Below are 19,982 nucleotides of genomic sequence, written 5' to 3' on the forward strand. Positions count from 1 at the left end.
TATGGTTTCTCCGGTTTGAAAATAATCACATGATAAAGCTGACCAATCATTTATACCATGGTTTTAAAGTCATCATTTGGTGTACATGAGGATGCACTTACATCTGCATTCCACAACCTGTGTTACTGTCACCATGAGGTATCTTGTGTGTGAAATCATCTCAGCTCTGGAGTTTGGATTTGCCACATGCAACAAATCTGTCTCCTTCACCCATACAATTTAGGATGGGTCTGTGACATGATTGGACATTGCTAGACTTACATGTACATCCCAAACCGGATTGGCATGTTGGAGACCTAGACATTATTGAGATTTAGTCCCAGTAGGGGACTTTCTCTTGATCAGACATGTGAGTGTCAATGAGAGGTGTGTTTTCATATGAGGTTTGTGATGGTATCATACAGACACATTTATAGAATGGGTGTGTTTGTGGTTCCTGTAGAGCCGTTCCGTGGCAGCAGGTGGCACAAGTTCGACATGGGTGCAGTCTATTGTACCCAGCACATGCGGGAACCCAGAAATTAGGTAGAAATCTTGCTCCGTCTCCTGCTGCAGTTGCTGGGTGTTGGGGAAGCAGATGTGGTGGGGTGTGAGGCGGATAACTGCTTCCAGAACCTTTGATAGGAAGGCAAATACCTGGTACTTTTGTTTGTTGTCTGAAATGATCCTGATGCCAGCATGTGGAGGACAGCCAGGAGTTTTGTCATCGGTGGAATAGTTGTTGGAGTTTCCACCCTTGCAGTGATGTCTGGTGCAATGTGGTGGAGCAGGCGTACAATGGACTTCTGCTTCAGGTTGGTTATGATCACATTTTGTTCCCTGAGCGCAAGGATGGTTGTGAGCTGTCAAAACATCCTCTCCTGCCTTTTGCACTGCCTTTGTGGCTGCTGTGGTGCTGGTAGGACCCGTTGTCGTTGCTATCTGCGGCGTGTGCCAAGCTGGAACATTAACAGTTCGATGTTGTCCAGGAGGTAGCCAATGCTCCTTCTGGGTTTTTTCCTTAAGTAGTAGTGTGTGGACCTCATTTTAATGCCTGGCCTGACCAGGTGTTAAAATTTGATGATAATCGTGTCATTTTTTGGGACTGGGTCCTTGTGCATTGCTTTAGCGTTGGGTTGTAGGTATGGCCCTGGAGGACTAGTGCCATTTTTTGGCAGGGGAACACCTACCTTGCATATCATAGTCACAAAACAACGCAAGGTGGGGTGGTGCTCCCCAAAAAATGATGGCAACTCAGAAATGTTGTTCCTAGACGGGGTTAGCGAGAAAATATAAATATCGTGCTAGGTGTGCGCCACTTTTACGTTAAAAAAAAAATGTTGCAAAGGCAGCGCAAACTTTTCTTAAATATGGGCCTAAGTTTATCTAGTAATTTTTGAGGACGTGTGCATTAAAGGGTAAGCATCCACTACCCATTAGCCTAGGCACCAATGTTTTAGTGAATACTAACACTTATTTGTATTTAGGAGTCACTTTTACTTCATTGGGTTCGTAGGCCCATCATATAGCACAAAATAGGACCAAGTTTTCAAGGGCAGTTGGCTCCTTGTTGAATATTCCCTTCCCAAAGCATGAGACTCCTCAGTTCTCTTAAGCATATATATTCGGCTCAATGTGTCCCAGTAACGACTAAAGGGCAGGAATTTGGGGAATGCGGGACTCGAGAAGTTTGCATAAGGAAGAGAAACACTTTTGTAAAAGGATATTATCAGCCCCTCAAACAACTTCCACTTTTATATGCCACAATGAGCTGGGTCTAAGGCAGAGGTTCCCAAACTGTGCGCCGCGGCTTCCAGGTGCGCCATTAAAGCCAGCCAGGGGCGCCGTGAAAAGATGCACTTTATGATACAATTATGTGCTGATGGTGCCAATTAATCTTATGACCTAATAGGAAATCAAATTTTAAAACTGTAAATTTATATAAGAATCATTTTTTTGTTCATTCCTTTGTTACTGGAGTTCGTTAAATTGCACAAAAGTCACATAATTCAAATATATACAAACAGATACCAAAGCCCTAATTTGGCATTTTCATCGAGGACTATGCTAGTTCCATAGACAGCATTTAACAGGCTCGGACGCCACCTACTGGAGAGGGATTGAATATTTCATGTTAAACTACTTCATTTATTTCTGTATGATATACATAGCATGGTTATTTATTACCTAATGAACTTGGTTATTCCAATGCTCAGCATTTGGGCAACATGCCGGTTGAGGGGGAAACTGCTTACATATATTTTCCCACAGGTTCTGTGTAAACACCTTTATGTTTTTTATTGAGCAAACACATTCCTGTGCATGGGTAACAATCCGCGTTTCTCAACTGAGAAAATTCCTCTGTGATGTTAGCCCAGTTTGGGTCTATTGTTTTAAAAAAATCCAAATGTACACCCAAGTGTTGAAGAGTATTGTTTCTGACTTTACAAATTAAAGTTTGTTTTTTTAAATTAAACAATTGTTACATTTTAATTTTGTTATATTTATGAATATGGTACCTTCATCGGCTCCATCCCAATTATGTTTTAAAGTGAAAAAAGGAACTACTCCAGAGGCCGGGCTTACATCCCCCCACCCACCAAAAAAAAGTAACATAATGGGGAGCCATGGCCAGTGGCCAATAGGTCAGGGGAGCCGCGGGTCAAAAAACTTTGGGAACCACTGGTCTAAGGTATTTGTGTGATTTTAGCCAGATTAGACCGGTCATGCTATGGATGTCCATCTGGAGGTCTGAGGAAGCAGTTCTATCCAGAGATATAATCTGTGACTACTTGGCCTGCGATAGGTGTTGTATTGTACCCTGGTTACCTTATGTTGGCAAATCTTTAGAGATTGGTGGCCTAGCAAATCTGTTGGATGATGGAACTCAGAGTGCTTTAATTAGTAAAATGTATGTGCAAGGTTTATTGCAAGAGCTTGCTGAAACAGAGAGGTTTCAGGCTGAGGAGAATAATTCAAATGTAAAGAGTAATTTATATCTGACTCCTGGTGTTATTTCTTCTGAATATCTGTGGAATAATAATATGCATGGCATTTTTTTTTCTGTTTAGCTTTCGGACGGGCATTATGAAGTATTTTCTTTGTTTTCCATGTGGGTTCTAGGCAAACGTTGAAATTATGGTATGCCCATGTAGTAATTTGCACAAACAAACTATGCTGCACTTACTTTTTTTCTGTGGATACTATAAAATGTACACTAAAAGATTGCTTGAACCTTTGTTGAATCGTAGGAATATTCGGGGTTGTCTGCCTGGTTACCCTTTTTTTAGAGGCACACTCTGATGAGGAAATATGCGAGCAGGTGTTTTATTCCTTCAAGCTACAGTACGCTCAAGAAAGTCGATGCACCGAGATTAGAAACTCTTGCAGTATGACCTGATTTTATTGTTGTACATGGTCTCGCTGGTTTTGTGTTTTAATGTATTTTTATCAAGTGGTTTTATATGTTTTTGCTTTTATGGCTGTTGGCAGCCGATTGAAGAAGAGCGATTGTGACTGATGTATGTGGTGGCTGACAGCGAGGGAGGGTGTTCAATAAATTTGGAAACTTCATTCTGGCGATTTGCAATGTTTGGGGGCTGATAGGTGATAATCTGTTTCCTGAAAGTGATTGGCCTTTCAAACTTAAGTGACATTTACCTGCAGGGTCCACTTATTTTTTCCTGGTTCCTCAGACCAGACCAGCCTCTTTAGTTACCAAATACAAATCTACTCAAAATACTCCAGTTCTCTTCAACAGTAGTGCACTTGATTACACAGGTCTACCTCGCTGGGACGGAGTTCCTCAGAATCAGGAGGAAGTGGATGGAAGGACTCAGGGCAGGACTACCTCAACAGCCAGAAGGAGAAAGTCTTTGACTTCAAAGAGAAACCAAGATGATGGAAAAGACTCTGAGGCCTAGTAGTCACTCAGCTCTGTGGATGGGAGAGAGACACGCTGATTTGTGAAATGCTGCGGATTGTGTGTTTACTGCATTGCTGGCTCAAATGTGAAACTCCTCTGTATGTTCTTGCTCTGCCTCTGAGTCTTCCTGGTGCACTCCTGACTCCTCATGAAGCTTACCTCGCTTCCCTTTGTCCTTTTCCTTTACTCTATAATACAGTTAGTGTTTTCCAATATACAGGCCTTTTCCTGCACAAACAAAACTCAGTGAAAGCTCAAGACTCCAGCTTACTTAATGGACAGGTTCAACCAGGCACCCAAGAATGACACACATTCCAAAAAGAATGGAGGTAGACCGCCCAATTTGGCAATAAAGTGTCATTTTCCTTTTAACAATCATAATTTTTAGAACTGGGTGGGTTAACTTCAATCCCCCATAATTTGTCTTTTTCAAACCTACAAGACATAACATTTAGAGATATCTGGGGTCTCTCTGGGGTAGAAGTACTGTTTGCAATGCATTTAATCAAACTGTTTCATACTTATCCCTTCATCATTTCCTTCAACAACAGATTGATGACGGTGTGCTGTTCGGCGCTCTGATGAATATCGGCAGTTTCCTTTGTGTAGTGTTTGTCTTTGTCAGACCTTTTCCAAAATCCCCTTTCCCATACATGGATCACACACTTGCTGGGGTGAATGTGGTGATAGTGACACCAACTCACTGTATGACCTTCTAGTACCTGAGCAATATTCCACACCAGCCCCATCAACAGCATCGTTAAGGCTTGTTGTGTTGTGATCTGCATTAATGCTTAACCTTGTCCAAACATTCTTGATTCTGAGTCAACCTCTCCTGATTCCATGATTTCATTTCTTAAGTTTAGTATTTGAATACTGGCTCCCCGCCATTGCTCAGAAGAAGTTGATATTGCTAGTTTTTTTATCATCATATCAGGTCTTCTTTGTTGTGTGTCAAATACTGTCATTGTGGTAATCTGGCATCAGTCTTTCTAAAGTAATTATGCAATATGACCCACTAACTCTCCGTTTTCTTTCAATCTAGTTGACAGTGATGCATAACCCTTTGATTTATCCTGCAGTTTGAGTTTGCATAGATGGGAGTGGCACCTTCTGTCTTCCCTGTTAGCACGCTAGCCTGCTACTACTACTACTACTACTACTACTACTACTGACCACCCTCCCTTAAGATGCCGCCTTGGGAAAAACCCTGCAGAAGAAGACTCCCTTGCTCCATCTATTCAGGCAAGAGGAGAACTATGGATTAAAGTTAACTGTTTAGTTAATAATTAAGTCCTACTGAAAAAGATGTCTGTCTGCGGCTAGGTTTTTGTAGGCAAAATAGGCAATGTCAACCATCCGGTAGTTGTCAATATAGTTGCAGAGGGCAGTAGAGCAAGGGTATAAGTAAATGACATACCTTTTTTAGCATATTTAACAAAAAAACAAAAACAGGCTACACTAAAAAACAGCAGTGCAAATTCAAACACCGAAAAACAATTGAGGCATAAATTAAGTAAAATATATTATCTCCTTTTTATTTTTAACAAATACAAAAACCCACCCTTTCCACCCACAACAGGCCCACCCCTGTCCACATATAGCCCGTCCCTAAAAAGTCCAACGGATAGTCCAATATGAAAAGCTTTTGAAAACCCTGTCCCAGCTCCCTCCCCACCCTCTCCACCCACTAGTGCCTCCCACCAAAACAAAAAAAAAAAAAAAAAGGGCTCAGAAGAGGGCACTGTCTATGTGGGTCTGTAGCTGGTCCAGGCTCTGCTCAATCCTAGAGCCGGCTCTCCACTTGGTCTATTCGCTACAGGATACAAAGGAGCAATGCCCTGTAAGAGCTGGAGGATGGCAGCAGATGCAGTTAGCGACTCTGACAGCTGGCCCCGGCGATGTAGTGGCCAGGAGGCTGGAGGTGGCATGCTGCTGAGCTGGGTTGTGGGTCCAAGGCAGCTATTTCAGCCCCTTCCTCCTCCAGGACCACCAGTAGCCCGTATACGGTATGGGGGTTCTCCAGCCTCCGATGCCTTAGACGGGCCGCTATTTCTTGCCTGGTTCATAGTCATCAAGCAGGAGTAGCTATACTGAGAAAAACAAAAATTGTAACAATGCTCTGAACAAACCCTTCAAAAGTAGGTAGTACTACAATGCTGGTCCGCTAGGGACATTGGAATTTGATGTGATTATGATCAGGAAAGTCCCAGGGCCAATTTAATTTGTTTACCAGCACATGCCTCATTTAAAAAGCGCTGTCTGGTAGAAAAGAATTCAGGCAGAATAACACCAGATTAAAAAAAAAAAAACGGATTTAATTATTATTATTTTTTTAAAGGCTTTTCTAGTAACTAAACAGACAGTTTCAGTAAAAAAAAACAAAAAAAAATGAATGACATCTCAGTTATGAGTTAGGCATCATGCACTATGGAGTACAAGTTGTTTTCCCAAATCAATGGAGGCATGCTAGCCAGAGCTTCAATTACTTTGCTATTGTTTGCCGCTGGGGCAGCTGTAGTTGACAATTATCTATCTTTAATTCCAATGGCCCTGCTCTTCCAAAAAAGCCTTTCACTTATTCCTACCCTAACTCCAAAGAGGCAGATTAATAAGATACGACACACGTCATGTATAAAATGCAGATATATTTATTCTGTCTGCCGTAAGTAGATGGTGGGGAAAACGATGCACTGCACTACAGGGAAAGGAATGGGCTATATAGATTGTATTTGGCACATTCATCACTGAGTATACCTTAAGCCAAACTTTAAAGCAAATTGGGCACTTACTAATCCCACTTTACTCACTGTTCTCGCCCACCACCACAAATTAATTTGCTAGGCAGTATGGAATGGAAAGTTGCCTTACTCTACTGCAGAGTAAGCCAGAGGGATTAGGCGGGTAGGTAGAGCCTTTGCTATAGAACAGAGGGGTGTCACTCATCATAGATTCATTGTGTGCCTTGTTCAGTCACTGTATAGACGAACGTCTGAAAGGGATAAATCTGAACAGGCATAAAATAAATCTGTTATGGGAAACTATGAAATATATTTGGAAACATTTCACATAGCCATAAAAATGTGGCACATGCCAAGAATGGATTTTTTAATTTGTTTGGTAGGCTGGGACGGAAGAACTTAGGAAAGAATAAAGGAGTGAAGTACTAAGAAGTGACTGAGTGGGCAAAGGGGAAACAACTCACCTTGTGTGTTCGGTTTGCAATGCATTGAAAACTTTATAAATGCAGCATTAACTGAAGCAGAAGCACATTGCACAGCCAACACGTCAGGCACAAATTGAACCATACTGCACTTCTTCGGAGATGGGTGGTGACATGCCATGGGCAGGGAGGGGGCTGATGAATGACGGTGATGGGTGGGATACATACCTGCCTCTATAACAAATACAGTGAGCCAAGGGATTAGAACACAAATTAAAATACCCCCCCACTTTGAACCATAGCTTTGATAACCATAAAACACAAAGTAAGCAAAGTAGATGAGCAGCATGCCCCTCTACAGAAAAGCTCCCATGTTTATTCATCCAATCAATTATTTAATCATCCTTTCATTCTTCCTATTATATTCACCCAAAGCCACCATGATTTAAGCTTTACTTTCTCTCATCCAGTCTTTCACCAAAACTCAAAATCCCTACCCATCCATTCAGTATCCACTATCCACCCTTTCTTTCAATCATCCTTTCACCCATTCATCCTTTTACCCAATACTCACTCCGCATCCTTTCACCCACCAATCCATACATCCTTTCCTTTAGCTCATTTCACCGATCCTTTCTTTTAACCTTCAGTTCTTTCCAGTTTTCATCAAGCCATCATTCTTAGTGTACAATATATGTGCCTTTGCTGAGCTGCAGATAGAAGAGGCCATAGGTAACCCATCCACAGCTGCAGCTGTAAAGTGGGGAGGGCTTCAGGAACATGACGATGCCCTTGTAGTTAATAATAGTAATTTTCAATATACAAGCAATGCGACTTACCCACAGTCGTCCCTGCACAGCTTCTCCCCCTGCTCCAAGTGCTCCTGCAGTGGAACTTGAGCCAGCTCCACTGGTGGTCGGTGTGGCTAGAAAAAAACATTATACAGTTTTTAGATGCCAGGTGCACATCCCCTTAATTTTTCTAATAAAATAAATACAACTGGAATACACTGTTACATTTCAGTTAGCGCTGCAGTTATCGTCTATCAAAAATATCATTCTGGCCATACTTTGCGTAATGGCAGAGCAGAGCTATAGGCTATGATGATGACTCTGAATCATTGAAGCACAATGAAGGGGTGGAATAAAAATGGTAAATAAAAAAGACAGGGAAAAAAAAGATAATGCAGGGATAACAGGATTAAAACAAAAAATGGATAGGGGAGTTGGAAAAAAGGAGATAGTGTAAAAAAGTAAACCAGGCAAAATTAAAAGTAGCCTAATAGTGGGCAGAGGTAAATGTTAGGGAAATAATAATATTACATAATAAAGCTTAGTTGGATGAGCAGAGCCCTCAGCACTGGCGCTGGTGGTCGACACGTCCCCAGCTCCTGCCAGACCCGCCTCTATGGTGCCCCTCTTTTTGACCTTGGGTGCTGATGTAAGAAATGAAGATAAAAAACATTTGATTAGTGGTACAGTTAATCTCCACAAAATTATTATGTAACAGGCAAATGCAGTAACATTGTATTTATCTAAATCATATCTCCTATGGTACTAGTACAAGCGACTATCGTTGAGTTGGCTATACTCACAAAATCCCTATTTCAAATTTCCTTAACAAAAACTACATTTAGAACTAATGCATTGCAATGAGTGATCTTTGATTCTATTCTCTTTTCTCAACCCCCCTCATGGGCCAACTCAGTCTCCCTTTTTGGCAATGCATAGATAAATAATAGTACAACACATCACTGAGAAACTGCTTGGGACTGTGTGAGCTACATAAAGTTACAGAGGACGCTAACTCACAGATATCACTATTCACTATGGTGACAGGAGGACAGAGGAGTCTGTATTGCAATGGCTTCTTAAATAATCACCCAAAGCGAGTGCCTAGGAGTATGATGATGTAGCACCGAGCACCTGCCTACCACTAGCTGGATCACGTAATAAATAATATACTTAATGTAAACTAAATGTAACTTACCTCGGAGTGTGAGCAGCATGCTAATCAGAAAAAAGTAAGCATTGTAGAACACAAATACAATAGTTTAGTTAATACTCACTGAGCCCCGGAATCTCCATGCCTAGGAGGTCCTGCCTGAGGTCGATGATATCCACCCAGCTGTGCGTCAGCAAGGTGGTGCATTGGACCTGGGTGGTGCCCTGAACATACCTGCGCACCCTAGCCCAACAAAGCCAGCGCTCCTGCAGTTTTATGCTAGCCCGCAGAGTTCTGTGTAGAGTGAATCTGCATTCCGCTCAGGCCCAATGATCAGATGTGTGTGGTTGTTTTGTTGCATGTGGTCTGTGCTACATTTGTGCTGTGGGAGACCTGTGCATGTGTGTTGTCAGCTTTATGGCTGAAAAAAAACAACTTTTGGGGACGGATTAGCATCTTCACTTTGCTATGGGGCTGCTAATTTTGAAAAACATACTTTCAAGCAAACTTGATTTTCTTTTTAATCTAGTGCTCCAAAACTGTCTATCTTTGAACCATAAAAAAAGATTTGAAGGCAGCAGATGCGCCATGGTGCAAACGAACACATGCAATCATGCTGAGCCACACTGCATCATGTACGTACACGTAATCACACTATTTTTGCCAATGCTATCCGCATCAGGAAAAACTATTGGCAAAGCCAATAGGATTGTATTGCCAGCCAAAAAGCCAAACTTACTGGCTATTCCAATGTTCAATAAACGTGTGTCCGAAGGTGTAAATAAGTTGCAAAGTTTAAGTTTTTCTTCTTTCTTCAGGATATGGCTAAAGTACTGCAAGAAAAGACAGAGGGAGTTTCTTCCAAAAAGTGATCATGCTGTACAACTGGCATAGCTTAAGAGCTATAGGGGTCTATATCTTGAAAGGGTACACTACCTCTCCTGGTGATTTTTCTAAAGGGAGCAACATGACAGATGACCTTACCTTCAATTTATGAAAGCAGATTCCAAAAAGACTTGTTCGGGTAATGTCAACCAAGTAAATCAACATTAGTTTTATGATAGAGTAGACTTGGGTGATAAATATTGATAATGTCAGAGACTGTAGTTTTGTCTGAAGTCTTTTTTCCCCATATAAATGATAATAATTATAAAAAAACATACACACTGTTTGCATCCATGCTCTCACAGTACATTGATTCTATAGCAGATGGGACAACATTTGGGGAACCTTAGAATTGTGATTCAGAGTGGATGTGCTCCTCTCTTTAGAACAGGGTAATCAATAGAAAAAGGGAATCCAAAGCGTAATTATCCTATTGATTCTGCATGTTTTACATGTTTCTTCATTGCAGAATAATCGTTCCTTATTACCTTGTATATTTCTGAATGGACATTACAGGGGAAACCATGTATTATAGGACTGGACCAGATTATAAGGGCACTTTTTCTGCAGCAATATTTATCACCCAAGTCTACTCTATCATAAATGAACCACTTGACTTGGAGAATCTGGTGTACTGATAACATCTCTGGAAGGAGGGAATTTGAATGTTAAATGCATTATGTTCTCACAGTGTTCTTATTCATGTGCAATGACATTTTATTTGCTGTATCACTTCTTATCTGCTTCGAGCCATTATGCATGCATAGTTTTCACTTGAATAATCTAATAACTGCACTAGCTGAAATTGGTGAAACACAAATTGAGATCATTTACACAAGTAACTGCTCCTACTATAGCATTGTGGTCTGTGAGTGACCTGTTGCCAGAAAGTAGAGTTGTTCTGACTGGCTGCTGCCATGTGCTGCGCCTGACAACACTTCTGGAGTTGTTATTTTCTGGTATGGTGCTAATCTGTTAACTAATAATTTTTCAGTGAAATTCAAGAGAACCTCTTCTGTTAAGGAATGTGTTATCATGCTGAAGTTAACAATGGTGATAGAAAATGTGAATTACTTTCAAAGGGATCCATACTTTCAAACTCAAGGAAATGTTAGTTTCTTTGTATGAAAGTTTTAAAAATGTAGATTATTGTTGTACCGACTGATATCTTTCAGGGAGAGCTATGGTGATTTACATGAAACATAATAACAAAATTCTTAAGCACAAGAACTGTGTTCCAACTTTTCAGAAGTGCTTGCAACTGATAAATGTTTGTTGCGACAGATTACGATTGTTTTTTCACTGGTATATTAATGACTGTTCTCTCAACCATCATGCAGACTTTTGGAGGATTTTTACTTGCCAATTAAAAAGTTGTTTTATTCCAAAAGCAAAATGCCGCTTTCGGTATAGCCAGTTTATCAGATCTAGATTTGGCATTATGAAAAAATAGTATTTCAAACAGGTGTAAAGTAACAAACATTAGGAGTTGAAGGTATACAGCTGGTAAGACAACTGTGATTAGGCCCACCTACGTTCCTTATTTGGGGGTCGATAGTTTTACTGCTGAATCTGCACAATTTGTTTGGTCTTTCACATGCGTATCTCAAAGAGTTGAGTAACAATATTAAAACTGTGTTGAACAGACATACAATAATGAATCCAACAAAACGACTGTTGCTATATGTTTTATTTTTATTTTGCTTTCATTTAAAAGAAAATGTACAAACACTGAATAACAATACTGAAACACAAAGTGGTATTTACTGCTTAAGAGTCATTGCTTAATAATTTCATTACATATGTCGGGAGTTGAGAAACACTTACTTCACCAGAGACAGTAAAAAAGAAAATGTGAAATAAGCTCTCTGTCTCATTTGATGAGATATGCTTTAAAGATGATAACCGTGATAGCAGGTGAAATGGGCTGCTTCTTCCCACAACCCACTAAATGTGTCATTATCTTTAAGATAGTGCAATTAAACTATGCCACACTGAATGCTGCCTTAGCCAACTTACTTCAATATATTAACTGTAAAAAAACAAATAAAAACACACAAAAAACTGAACATTTTGTTACTTTTCCCAAAGAGAATCTAGAACTGCATTATATTACTTACAGAAAACATTTAGCATTACATTCCTTCACAACACACGTGTACAAATGTAATTTTTAGAATTGTATTATTTTAGCAATTACTCACAATTCTTTTGAAATAACAGCATGTGCAAATTAACTAGGTTATAGATTGGATTCTCTAGACCACATACAGAGAAAATGCAGCAGTTTGTAAAAGCATCACAAAAATAATGTTACATGTATTTTATTAGTTGTTTGAACGAACAGCTTGAAAGTTGTTGGCACCAATTTAAACATGAGAGGAATCTTACAAACACTGGTAAAATACTAGGTTTTAAGTTTCTTCAAAAACCCCCAAAAAGGCTGGCTAAACAACATTCCTGAAACAGAGTGTTCTTAAGATGTAACACCCCCAGAGAATGCCTTATGCTGATGGTAGTCAAGTTTCAGACTTTAACATGACCAAATGGAATCCGCCAAGTAACTGAAAGAAATACACATACGTATGGAGGAAGAGTCTTTCCCTTCGATTAGTTGAACAAAAATTCCCCAAAACACAACAAATTATTGAAAACGAGTAACTGTATTTGTGAGTGAAAGAAATTGGTCAATTTATTTATTTCTTGCTGAATCAAGGCATTTGTTCTAACTAGAAGAAAGTCATACCACTTCATAAACATTGCCTAAAACAGATCTACATTTTTAGACATCAGTACAGTATGTTCTACTGGGTGATTTTTTTTTTTAAGAAACTCCATATCTGATGAACTTCACTTCAGACACAGCAATTGCATAATAAGTAATTTTAAATTGTAGCAGTATTGTTCTTCAAAAACATTTTATACAGACAATATATATTTTAGAATATTTTAGACCTACTACTAAAGATCCCTGTTTTGCAATCACTCATGAAAAGTTCAATGTTAGCTGCAATGTAATTAGTAATCTGAGCTTCTTCATGACATGGTAGGGTACTGTCATTTGCGTGGAACCTTCTAACATAGGAACCTTTTATAAAAGCAAGTGAGGTAAAAACTGAACGGTACAAGAAACTCACCAACTACATTCTCAGAATTAGACTGTATATGTACATGTGTATAAGCTTATATTGTGATGAAAAAATAATGCAAACAGATGTGCCAGAGGTGAGGACAGTGCCAAACACTGTTGAGGTTTGTCCTTGTAATAAAGGCTAAAGTACTGGCACAAGTAGTGTTCATGGAAAGCAAGGGGATTTATAGCACTCTACACTGGCAAACATTCAGGTTGCTTTTTAAATAGGTGCTGGTCACAATAATACAGAAATAAAACAAGTTAGTTAATAAACATGATATATTTTAACATTAAGACAGTCAAAGGCACAAGAAACTAATTTAAGAGCAGCTTTTTTTAAGCAAGGTCATGGTTTAAAAAATAATCTAAAATAAGTGCCTGACAAAACTTATGCTATATTTTCCCATACCTAAGTTGTAGTGTTATGAGATGTTTTACAACAAAACCTGGTTCCAGTATCCTGTTTAACTGGCATGCTGTGCATGTGTAAGTGGTGCACTGACCAGTTCGTAGCTCCCAGGCAACAGTCAGACGGGGTTCAAAGGCTTTCCCCCACAGGAAGGTGTTTGCCAAGTTACACAAGCAAAAGCAAAACATTTCTAAATGAGGTGAACAAAACGGATAGAAGCATGCTATGAAGATAGAAAATTACATTACTGAGCATTTAAAGAAAACAGATTCTAGTAAAAGACAGTCTCTTGACTGGAAGGATTTTTGGTGAACAAGGCAATTAATTATTTTACTTTTATTTCTCTAGACATTTCTTGTGCAGGAGATAAAGAAGGGGGGGGGAGTTACCTGCAGCCCATTTGGGGGCATTGGTGATTGCCCACCTTCCTTGTTTCTACCACAGAGTTATTTCTCTCTGCTTTCACGCAGTGCAGAAACTAAAACTAATTAAGGCATTCAAAATAGTTCTTGTAAGATTTAGAAGCCATAATGATTAATTAACTCATATCAAAAAGGCAGAAAATACTCCAATCAAGCACTTTCATAGTATTAAAGATGTCTGTGCCTGCCGAATATAATGCAAGGTGAACTTTAATTTACCAAGTGCAATCTCTATACAACGACTAGCACTCCCTTCAAGCTGATCTGGAAATGTAATTCCATCTCTTAAGAGGTGAGATGGTGTGTCTACTTATATCTGACTGATTACATTTCATGATGTGCCCAAGGCGTATTCCTCTAGATGGATGAACAATCAGTGTCTAGTGCCTGTCATTGTTCAGCCACGTGTTCCCCTCCTGTCTTTCAACTCCATCTCAAAGAACTTCTGCTTGGATCTGGTTTTGAAGTGGTAGCTCTGAAAGACTTTGATTTCGTAGAACCATTTTAGCACTAGACTAAAGAACCTACTTCTTGAACAAAAGCACTTTTGATGGTTCAGCCTCATTTGTGCGGTGCCCTCTGGGTTAATTGAAGATCTTCTGTGTTCTGCTAGAAATCTCCAAGGATTTTTTGTTTAAAACATGTCTTCTCCTCCACTTCCATTTGCAAATATATTTCTCCATTCTGTAACCAGAGTCTCATATTGTTCTTTGGTCCTTCTGAACTCAACTGAAAAATTGCTCAACACAATACTGCCAGGGATTCATTTATTTACTAATATGAATCCGTCAATTCACAAAAACAATGTGCATGCGGAAGGAAGACTTGAACATCCCAATTAATACAATGCAAAGACGTTGGCAACAAGCTGTTCGGTAAAACACTTGCAGCTGCGCAACTACTGATGTGCATTTAGAAATTAGTAAAACCTCATGTGTGCAAGCAATGGGATATCGCAAGGGCCAGGCCCAATGGTAGCATATACTGATTCACAAAGCTGTGTGTAGTAATCCAGAATTAAGTCAAGTGATATTTGCAACAGCACAAAGGACAACATGGTTGCCACTTTCAATGTGGAGCTGTGCTATGTCATGCATAAAGGCAAATACATTTTTTGAAAAGTGCTGGAAGGTCCACTGCTTTCAGGCCAGTGCTATGAACTCCGGGTCTATAACATCTAAGGTAATCTACTGCCACCTACCAAAAGTATTCTTCTGCTGTACCAAATTGGCAATGGGAGCCAGTTAATATGCACGAGGCTGACAAATGCCTTACTTCTATCTACTCATGAGACAATCAGCTTTATAACAATGTTGCCCTCTCAAAATACAGAAGTTTGATTTGTGCAAGTGGCTTCCTGCACATTTTTGTTTGTGCATTTGGACTCACTTATTCTTAAAGAAGTGCAACAATCCTGTGTTGACAATTGTGAACTTGCTGAACAATTATTAAGGCTAGTAGTAGACGTTCAGTATTTGCCTCATAACAGGTACCTTGACATTGATCTAAGAGCCTCCTCTGTCTCGGTTCATTCGAACTCTTTGGCTAAAGAACAACAAATTGGAATTGATTTTGGCAGGTTATAAAAAGTGCTGAACAGCTTCTGAGCTGGTGTATTTTTTTTCATTATCTGTCTCTTGTTTGGTAGCCCCACGGAATGCACAAATGTCAGTTTTCCTAATATTAACATCATCATAAATATTATATACATTTCTGTCGCATTGAACTCTCAGGTACACGATATGGAAACTTATCTTAAAATGCATACACTCTTTCACCCTGGAAGGTGATTTGATCGGAGCTACAAAGAACTTCCTAAACTTCAGCGCTAAGCAAGTAAATATGAAGGGGACAACAGTTATGTTACAGAGATCAAAAACTGAGGTCATATTATCACCCACTGGAGAGGTTAGTCTCTTCCGTTTCTTGAAGGCCAACCCTGCCTAAATAATGTTAACACTCCAAAATGTGTCAGTTTGTTAAAGATCCCTATTGTATTTAACATAAATGTGTTCAATACATATATCGGAAAATAGAACTAATCAAATATTAAATTATTTTAAGCACTGATTAAGTTCTCTTACTCGAAGGTCCTATCCCATTTTGTTTGATTTGAGGAATTTACCAAGAAGAAAAGGTCATTCCTTTTAGCAAAGTGATTTTTTCCCCAATGGGTAGTGGAAGACTAGTGAACGGAAGCCAGATTAGTAAGAGGTGAGTGACACAAGGTATGTATAGTTATTCAGCATGTTATGGGCTATTTGTTGCGCAACTCTACCCTAGCTAGGTATGGTGTGGGGTTGTCCAGTCAGTTATGAAAAGGAATGCCTATACACAGGATCACATTTAGAGAAATTGTTAAAATAGTGGAAATCCTACAGTAGCAAGTGTTTAAAATAACAAGAAGGAAGTACCCAATCCAAGGGGACTCATAAAACATTGTTTCGAATTCTCCATTTATGTGTTTTGTTCTGACTAGAGTAGTATGGTTTCTACTAAGCTGTTGGGATAACATGGTTGTGGGAATAATTACTTGGGTAGAGTACTGGGGGTACAAAGGGCAACATGCTTTCTTTCATGCAAACCTTGTTGGCAGTATTTCATCTAAGATAATGGTGTAGAAAATCACTACTGCTTGATTTCTGAAACAATCTGGTTCTTTACTGGGTTATGTTACTGCAATTCTAATGTAAGTGTTTTTGCAAAACACCGACTATTAAGTTTAATATTTAAAGTGATTACAGCCTTGTCTTCTGCTAGTACGCTAGAGACCTTGTTTTATTTCTTCTTTATGCTCTGAGTGCACATAGGTGATCTGTGATGGGAAGCATCGGTGCTCAGTGGCTGTCTAGTGCTAGAGGCGGCAATTCAGAGACAGCTGGAAACAACACTCGAGAAATGATCAAGAGCAGAGGAATCAGTAGCTTGTCCATCGCACATCAAGTTTTTTTTAACATCTTGACAAACTTGCAAAACACCTAAAGACAATATTTGAAAAACAGGTTTTGCACGTCGGCCCATATACCAAAATTCTATATCCCTGGCCTGCCATAAGAAAACAACAAATAATACAAATGTTGTCAGACAAAGCAGATCCTCAAACTTCACAGTAATTTTTTTTTTTTTTTTTTAAAGGAATGATACCATAGAGACCCATAGGCCGCTTCACACTTGTTACTGCAATCTCCATGAGTACTAACATATACTTTGTCACTTTCTAGCTCCCCTTCATCACTGCCATGCTAATGACACTGGTTTGAAGATGCTTAGAAGGTCACTGGAACATTCACATCACCCTGTGCATTGCTACCTCTGGGGGTGCAGCTCACATGCCAAGTCATGCTGCCTACATCTGCTCTTGCAGCTTCTGCCATTGCACCTTATAGTTGCAAACATTCATCGGTAAGGTTGACATTCAAAAAGGTTCTAGACTCCTCACTAAGCATACACACTTCAACACAAGAGATTTTGTTTGCGTTTGCTTAATTAATATAGCTTGAGGCAGATTTGTTTTTACTCAGAGAAGCAGCAGAGCAGCACTTGAGTGACTGTGTAGCTGCAGCTTTTTATTCGCACTCTTCAGCAGCCTCCCACTTGTCTGTTTAAAAGAAGGTAAATTGAGTATTCTATTTTCTTCTGACAGCATTTACTGTGTTCACCAAATTCTTCGTCATAATACTACTTTTTGGGGCCAGAAGACATAAATAGCCCACAGGACTAGGTAAGAAAAGAAAAGCTCAAAAGGCCATATGTTTCAGCTTTTAACTATTGTGTTTAAGGAGGAAAACTCATCTATGCTACCTACCACAGACATATTTGCACACTTCATACGGAGGTAGTACTGCTTCAAGAATTTTAAACGTTTCTATTATCATTCCTTTCTCAAATGAAGTATCTTGGGTTCAGTAGTACATCTTCCTTTATCTCCTTTACCCTCTTTGTGCACCCAATATAGCCCTGCTTTTCATCAAATTCCTGCATTGTGAAGTTTCTATGAAGCATGTTTACTCTTCAAATACACATGCAGTTGTAATCATAACGATACTAACTTGTAACCTAATTGTCTGCCTACCTCTGGCCAAGTTCAAACACAGCTTCAACAAGAGAAAGCAACAAGAGAAAGCAGCAGAGTGCTTCCAAAACATGCTACAACAGCTCTGGAGGTAGCTTCTCTGCAACACACCCCGCTCAACCTATTCATTTTCTGGCTGTTATCAAGTTCCTCTTCTGATCAACTTCTGAAGAGATATCCTTCCATATTACCTATCCCTGTCTACAGAGCAAAGGCTTTCTACTTTATATTTCCTGTCTGTGCATTCCTTATTTTCTCTCTCTAATTGTGACAGCAAAAAAAAAAAAAAAAAAAAAAAAAAAGTTAAGTTAGTACACAAATTCGATTTCACAGAACCGGCAAAATGCACGAAGAGCTTATTTGTTCTTGTATTCATTCACCCACAGCAAATGACTTTGATCTAGTGTTTCAGGACACCTTTCGTTTATATGTAATCTCGAAGTTCAGACATTGAGGATGAACCTTTTCTCCTCTTTACAGAGCTTACAATTATTTTCTAACTTGGCAGAAATGCAGGTTCTTCTGTAGTTAGTCATATGAGAAAGTGTGTGCTCTATTAAGTCAGAAATGTGTGTTATCCGTCAGTGCCGCCCTTTCTCACAAAATGTTATTATCAACCCGGTGTTATTGCACACTTGATGTATACCAAAGTAGTTCAATTTTGCTACCATTCCACGTGCACATATGTATGTTAACACCTTCATCCTGTGACCAAAGCAAAGTGTCCACTGCACAGAACCCCTCTGGGTTAATTTCACACACTGCATAGCTTACACCGCTCTAAAGTTTGAGTCCTTTCAAATTATATACCTTTACACCAGGGCTTGAGACATTTAAAATCCTTTATTCGATTCCAGAAAGATTCGTAATTCCAAATAAACTCACTGAATCCACATTTTCAACAAAGCTGCATTTTAACAGCTTACGTCTAACAGCCACCCCATCAGTAAGTCTTTTGATTTGCACCCCTGCACTGGGATCCAAGCCCCCCCAGGAGTTAAGTGTCTGCCCAAGAATCTCCCCCAATGGTACAAATCCACCCATCACCCCCCAGAGAAAAGGTGAACTCCGAAATGCACTGGGGCCAGGAACTGCATTGGGGTGAACATAAAATGTAGTTGTTTCGAAATTGCGGAATTATGAAACTATCTGGAATTGAATAAAAAAATAAAAATAAATCAAGTCTGAGTAAAGAACTACAGCTAGAGAGAAGAAATAACTTTTTCAGCAGCGTAAAGATGTATCAAGACGTGTTCTGTCAAGCCTTAAAAATGCATTAATCAGCTTCACAAAATAAGCAGAAATCAGCACTCACACAAACATGGAATCCATACTTACATACTGGAAATCTCCAGCTCATTAAAAACAGAAGGTAAATTGTTACATACTGCGAATATATAGCCTCATTTGAAATCTAATATCGATAATAAATAAATTGCTTTTGAGTTAATGTGGTCAAGTAAAGTACTTTTAAATAATCAGGATGTCTGGAATTTACTTATTTTGAATATTCTACATCTTCTGTATCATCACTTGGAATTTGCCTGGAAGAAGAAAAAAAAAACATTTCAACTTGGTTGTACAGGTTACAAAAAAGAGAAAATATTATCGGAGAAACTTCAGTTTGGTGAATGCTGTCCTGACGCCATATTACAACTTGCCAGTTTTATAGCTTGATGAAGTTTACCAAGAGGCTAAAAAAACTACACTGTAGGACTGTGCAATAAAGGCTAGATTTTAATTACCTCTATCACTGGCCGAGTGTTATACAGGTATAAAAAGTCCGACCTTGCCAAATTCCTGCACAGTAGACCACATTTACAGGCTCTACGCTTTTAAACCTCATGGCATTCTCTTTTTGACACTAAAGCTTTGAAACAATCTGCCCTGCGTTCAAGGAAAAATAGCTCATTTATCCTTCGGAAAGGCACCAAAAATATTTCTGTTTCGTTATTTGTGATTTTCCATGAGTATTTTTTAAGTCACCCACTGATCTCTCATTTATTTCTTTAGTGCCAGGAAGCCTCTTAGATAGTTGCACGTTTTAGAA

General features: G+C 39.3%; 1 protein-coding gene across 1 annotated transcript in view; it reads right to left on the minus strand.

The window, feature by feature from the left end:
- Positions 1-11,571: 11,571 nt before the first annotated feature.
- The window catches only part of TRAPPC6B (trafficking protein particle complex subunit 6B), a 60,341-nt gene continuing 51,930 nt past the window's right edge, over positions 11,572-19,982 (minus strand). Inside the window, exon 6 of the mRNA XM_069208612.1 lies at positions 11,572-19,476. Coding sequence (XP_069064713.1) covers positions 19,445-19,476 — 32 coding nt within the window. The 3' untranslated portion in view covers positions 11,572-19,444. The remainder of the gene's footprint in view (positions 19,477-19,982) is intronic.

Source organism: Pleurodeles waltl, chromosome 9 (assembly GCF_031143425.1).
Source record: "Pleurodeles waltl isolate 20211129_DDA chromosome 9, aPleWal1.hap1.20221129, whole genome shotgun sequence".
Taxonomy (NCBI): Eukaryota; Metazoa; Chordata; class Amphibia; order Caudata; family Salamandridae; genus Pleurodeles; species Pleurodeles waltl.